At 34.1% G+C, this 6,048-nt stretch overlaps 1 protein-coding gene across 1 annotated transcript; it reads left to right on the forward strand.

Annotated features, from left to right (window-relative positions):
* Positions 1-297: 297 nt before the first annotated feature.
* On the forward strand, positions 298-4,710 carry LOC106065233 (uncharacterized). Its single transcript, XM_013224013.2, has 4 exons — positions 298-577; positions 1,539-1,626; positions 3,029-3,164; positions 4,506-4,710. The coding sequence occupies exons 1-4, from the start codon at positions 486-488 to the stop codon at positions 4,643-4,645; spliced, it is 456 nt and encodes a 151-aa protein (XP_013079467.2). The 5' UTR covers positions 298-485; the 3' UTR covers positions 4,646-4,710.
* The last annotated feature ends 1,338 nt before the right edge of the window (positions 4,711-6,048 follow it).

The following is a 6,048-nucleotide window of genomic DNA, read 5'->3' on the forward strand; positions in this document are numbered from 1 at the left end:
TCTCTCTTTCTCTATCGCACTCCCACACCTTCGTTTACCTATTCCTTTTCTTTTTTATTGGTATATTTGTTATCACTCCGACGTGGCACTCACAGCCAGGTGACTGACCCTGACCCCAAACCTGATATGTGAGCGAATAAAACAGCTGGCAAAAACATCGTATGTGTGTATGTGTGTGTAGACAATAGTATAGTGTCCTCGACAATTCCATTGTCTCGTGAAACTGTACGGATACCCCAAACTCAAACAATAGTAGACAAACAAACAACAGGTGAACTAATATGTTCAGGTTTACAGTTGTCGTATTGAAGATGACAGCGTAAAGCTTTATAAGCCAGATCACTCTCGTCATAACCAGACAACTGTTTCATCCGCTCACAAGAGAAACTACTAAGTAGCTGAAAAATTTAGACCTGCTGTAGTCCAGACCCGAACAACCAACGAAATATATTTGTTACTGAAAAGAAATAGGCCCTATTTGGAGAATGTCTTGCTTGAGGAATTTCGTGTTGGTCATTCTGTGTCCAGCATTAACATTGGCAGCCTTTGGTGACCCTTGTGACGTAATAACATCGAGGTAGGTCATTTATAGATTAAACTTTTTAATTTTTGATCCAGATACATTCGAATTTAGATTTATGAAATGTATAGCTTGCTCTACACTTTCTTAACTCTTCAAAACAAAACTATTTAAAAATTACCTTTTTTAATTGGAGATTTCCAGCTATGGTGGATAACTATAAATAACAAACACCTATTTAATGTACCTGTGCATAGAAAATGGAAAGAGTTGATTAGCTACGTCATTTAGAAAATACTGTGCACTTATTGCTTTTTAAAATCGAATTTCGCTTGAAGCACAAACTTTTTTGTTGTATAGATGGCAGTGTTTTAATTTAGCTTCATTTGACGTGGTTTGGAACCAAAATTTTATCGTGAAAATGTCCAATTAAAAGAGAATAAAGATATGCAAAATACGTTATACAGTATTCAGCAAGAAGAAAGAGTCGCCATATAATCATAATGATTTCTTTATTTACCTGTGTTTATTAAATATCTAATTACTTAGGCTGATGTATCCAAAGGAACGTCAGTGTCGATTCAGTTTGGGGTCAGCGACATCGCAGGTTCTGCCAGGGTGTAGCACTGGGTGCTGCAAACTGTCTTAGGGTCGCCAACTCCTGATTTTTCCTCAGGGTTGACTCCCGAAAGCCTTTCCCATGATTTGGTATAGCTGCGAGGCAGCAGAGGCTTGAATTCAGAGTTTTCCTTCTCCTAGGTGGGTAGCCAGCCATCAGCTGAGTGGAGAGAGAGAACTGATGTGTGGGCGACATCGTTCCGACCACAGCTAATGCCCAGACATTCATCTCATTTCCATGAGATGATTCATAGTCACTTCGCGACTGAAGGAGGCCATAGACATTGAATTACTTAAGCTATTCTATTTTATTAAGTTGTAGTCTAATTTAAAAATAGACTATTTAGTACTAATATCAGTTTCATTTTTATGTAAGTCTTTGTCAATTGTGTTTAATTAGCGACCTGGCAGGCAGTGATGACCAAGTGATCAATGTCACATTCCCTAAAGATTGTCTCTTCGGTGCCGTCAATTGGAACTATCCAAAGGTAATATAAACATCTGTTGGATACCTGTTGTTAGGTTCTAATTTGTACTTATTAAAGTCCTCACCTACGCTCTTTTTCACAACGATGTTAATTAGTAAACAACTAAGCATTTATGTCTCTCTCCTCGTCTCCTCGTGTGGACTGACGTTACGATGCTACGGGTTCAAACCCTGGCCGTTCTACAGGAGTTTTGGGCTAAGACGTAGCGATCGTCATTGCCGAAGGAATGTTTGAAGCTTACAACATTTTTTGCAAGTCATCAAATATTTATACATTTTACAACATAACGTTAAATAGACTGGTTAGGAGCTAAAGTAAACAGACTAATTAGGAGCTTAAGTAAACAGACTAGTAAAAACTGTAAGAATCAAAGGTAAAAAGGTTATTTTGGAGCTATTTGAGAAAACAAAAGTCTTTTGAAAGAAAATGTGTTTATTAGTTCTGACTCGTTACAATGGCATTTACTCAGTTATCCTACACACTACCAAAATAAATAAATATGTCATTAGAAGATGAATTAATTGACAGTTAAAAGATGAATTAATTGACAGTTAAAAGTTGAATTAATTGACAGCTAAAAGATGAATTAATTGACACTTAAAAGATGAATTAATTAACAGTTAAAAGATGACTTAATTGACACTTAAAATATAAATTAATTGACAGTTAAAAGATGAATTAATTGACAGTTAAAAGATGAATTAATTGACAGTTAAAAGATGACTTAATTGACACTTAAAAAATGACTTAATTGACACTTAAAAGATGAATTAATTGACAGTTAAAATATGAATTAATTGAAAGGTAAAAGATGAATTAATTGACACTTTAAAGAAGAATTGATTGACAGCCAAAAGATGAATTAATTGACAGTTAAAAGATGAATTAATTGACACTTTAAAGAAGAATTAATTGACAGCCAAAAGATGAATTAATTGACAGTTAAAAGAAGAATTAATTGACAGTTAAAAGATGAATTAATTGACAGCCAAAAGATGAATTAATTGACAGTTAAAAGATGAATTAATTGACACTTTAAAGAAGAATTAATTGACAGCCAAAAGATGAATTAGTTGACACTTTAAAAAAGAATTAGTTGACAGCCAAAAGATGAATTAATTGACACTTTAAAGAAGAATTAATTGACAGCCAAAAGATGAATTAGTTGACACTTTAAAGAAGAATTAGTTGACAGCCAAAAGATGAATTAGTTGACACTTTGAAGAAGAATTAATTGACAGCCAAAAGATGAATTAGTTGACACTTTAAAGAAGAATTAGTTGACAGCCAAAAGATGAATTAGTTGATACTTTAAAGAAGAATTAGTTGACAGCCAAAAGATGAATTAGTTGACACTTAAAGAAGATGATTTCGTTGAAAATCCAAAATGTTTTCTTTTCAGGGTTCTCTCCTTCTCACTCACACCGCAGCAGACAAAAACTTTAAGCTGTGCATTGAAAAAGGTTGGACAGTAGAAATCTCACGTGTCCAAGAGGTCAAGAACGGCCATTATAAAACTCTGCCCCTGCCCACTAAAGGTACATATTTGTTCATGAGTTGCTAAAGGAAAGCCAAGTAAACGATAAGATATTCTCCTACTTTCTACAGAGCAAACAAACAAACCAAATCAGTGTGTGAATATTTCTTGAATGGGGCATGAGTTATCTTCCAAAGGACAGAGATTTTACATGGGATGTGGGTCCAAAGATTTTTATGAATAGAATGCCACGTTAGTTAAAGAGTTTTAGTGGCATGCCTGTTTCGGCAAAACATGAACACTTTCAAAAGCCTAAAACATTTCAACCCTGTTTTATTGGCAATAGGAATGATGTTTGGTCAAATTAAGGGATAAAGGAAATTTTGATAACTATTTTCTGTTAACAGACAATGAATATTTTTATTTTTCTTCTTTGTACGTATAGTCGCTACCAGTTTTCTAATAGCTAGCTTTCTATATTCCTATTATTTGCTTTTGTCTTTCTTTCTCTCCCCCCCCCCCTCTCTCTCTCTGAGTTAGAGGTTGATCCATTCCTTAGTGATCATCGTTCCTGTTTCCTGCGCCTTGTCTATTTAACTGGCTCTGCACTCTTTAGACTTAATGACATGAATAAACACCTGATTTAAGGTGTTGTCCAGATTCACCCCACCCCGCCTGGGGGAGGACAAAAAGGACTCTAGTCCGGGCTCTGAACAGAACCAGCAGAATTGTCGATACTTTGTGACAGAAGGTCAGGCCTAGTGTTCTTACAAAGCGTATATCAACTCACTCTGTCTGTTTTTCTGTCTGTCAGGTAAAAAGTTTGTACACATTAGTTCTCCCACACCCAAACTCGGATCAAGTTAAAATTTTGCACAAATATTTATTGTACCTGACAAAACAAAAATCAATTAAAAAATAATTAGTTAATCTACTATTGGTAATTAATTGGTTTGTCTTGTATCGAACCAGGGAAAAAATCGTACTAGACAGATGTGATGGTATAAGTTGAATTAGTCCCCTTGAAGAGGTTTGAGCCCCTGAGTTGAAATTCATTTCGTATTTTTATGCAGTTAAAAAGCGATCACGGTAACATTCACACACACACACACCTTCTTCTTTCCCCCTTTGCACTTTCCCAACAGTCCAGACAAGTGATAAGAACTTGGCGCATTCAGAAAGCTCAAAACATGAAATTGCGCTAAACAAAATCTATTGTTAAAAAAATATTTCTAATCGCAAAGATTTATTATTGTTTGTCTAGATCTATTACAAATTTAATTACACACATGACTTATTCATACTAATTGATTCAATTGTACTTCATATAACCTTTTTTTCAATATTTTGTTGTTCCAAATATGGTCAAGCGTCTGTTTAAAAAAATGTATTTTGTTCTTAGATAAACCAACTTGTACTGATTCGACCAACGGAGAAGCTGCTCTCTTGGTTTCAGCCCCAGAGGGTCAAAGATATATGACTATGTTCAACTACCGCATTGTCCTTCAGTCCAAGAGGGGCAACAAACATTTGCCTCACTAGACGATTGATTGGCCTATATACAGAACTAGAACTATATATAATAAGATTTCTAATAATTTTTTTTTTTTTTTTTTTTTTTTTTTTTTTTTTTTTTTTTTTTTTTTTTTTTATATTAATCTTGATATTTATATATGTAAAAGTGTAACATAAAAATGGTGTCAGTTTTAAAAGATCATCTAACATGTTTCAATCTCATTACATAAGTACCATTTGAGACCGTTTCACATTTCTAACTATATGTCACTATTAGCCTACACATTTATGAAATTAACAAATGTTTCACTACCTAATTTCACATTTGTAATAGAACACATGTTTAACATCATACTTGAACATTTAACACATGTCTAACTAAATTATTTTACTTTATAAATTGAACGTAAGTTTCACCATATAACTCTACCATTTATAAAATAAACACATGTCTCACTTCTCTACCTCAAAATTATTTTGAACTCATCATTGTGTATACTATTAAGTAAACGAATTAAATTTATGTAACAAAAACCCTATTATTATATTTGTTATTTTATTTGTTGTGCAGTATCTCTGCTATTTATCAATTCTCTCATCGTATCCAAACGATTGTCTTTTAAATTCAAGACGTGTTGTGTGTGTGTGTGTGTCTGTGTGTGTGTGCTGGCAGCAGCTTGCGGTTGTGTTTGTGTGTGTGTGAGAAGGGGGGGGAGGAGGTGATAGAAAGATTTCCTTTGCTTTGTGGGGCGGAAAATGTCTGGTCTACTGATTCAAATAATCACTCCATTTAATAAAGTCTCAGAATGAAATGGATGATATGTAATAGCCAGCTTAATAATATTTCCTCATTTTGTCTAATACAGCTCAAGCAAATAATTCAACACCTTGACAAATTATGTCATATACAAACCAAAGTTAGAAAGCTATTCGACTAGAATTAGACATATCAAGCAATAGTAGACTTTTTTTTTCAACTCTAATAAATAATGGCAAATGTCAAAATGATCGTATGCCAGTGCAACACTCTCGTCAAACTGTCTACTCTAAATAACACTCTCGTCAAACTGTAAACTCTAAATAACACTCTCGTCAAACTGTAAACTCTAAATAACACTCTCGTCAAACTGTCATCTCTAAATAACACTCTCGTCAAACTGTCAGCTGTAAATAATACTCTCGTCAAACTGTCAACTCTAAATAACACTCTCGTCAAACTGTCAACTCTAAATAACACTCTCGTCAAACTCAACTCTAAATAACACTCTCATCAAACTGTGAAGGCTCAATAGCACTCTCGTCAAACATTAACCCAGAGATATTTGTGAACAAAAGCAGTTGTATCCCTTGTTATTTCAAAAATATACATGCATTAGTAGACTTACATTTAAGTGAGTCGTTAAGAGTGCTTTCTATAAATGCTTACAAGA

The sequence above is a fragment of the Biomphalaria glabrata genome, chromosome 4 (genome assembly GCF_947242115.1).
Source record: "Biomphalaria glabrata chromosome 4, xgBioGlab47.1, whole genome shotgun sequence".
Taxonomy (NCBI): Eukaryota; Metazoa; Mollusca; class Gastropoda; family Planorbidae; genus Biomphalaria; species Biomphalaria glabrata.

Coding starts and splice junctions, on each gene's coding strand:
- LOC106065233 (XM_013224013.2), top strand. CDS start 486: ATGTCTTGCTTGAGGAATTTCGTGTTGGTCATTCTGTGTCCAGCATTA. Junction 1,627..3,028: donor TCAATTGGAACTATCCAAAG/GTAATATAAACA, acceptor TTTTCTTTTCAG/GGTTCTCTCCTTCTCACTCA. Junction 3,165..4,505: donor TCTGCCCCTGCCCACTAAAG/GTACATATTTGT, acceptor TTTTGTTCTTAG/ATAAACCAACTTGTACTGAT.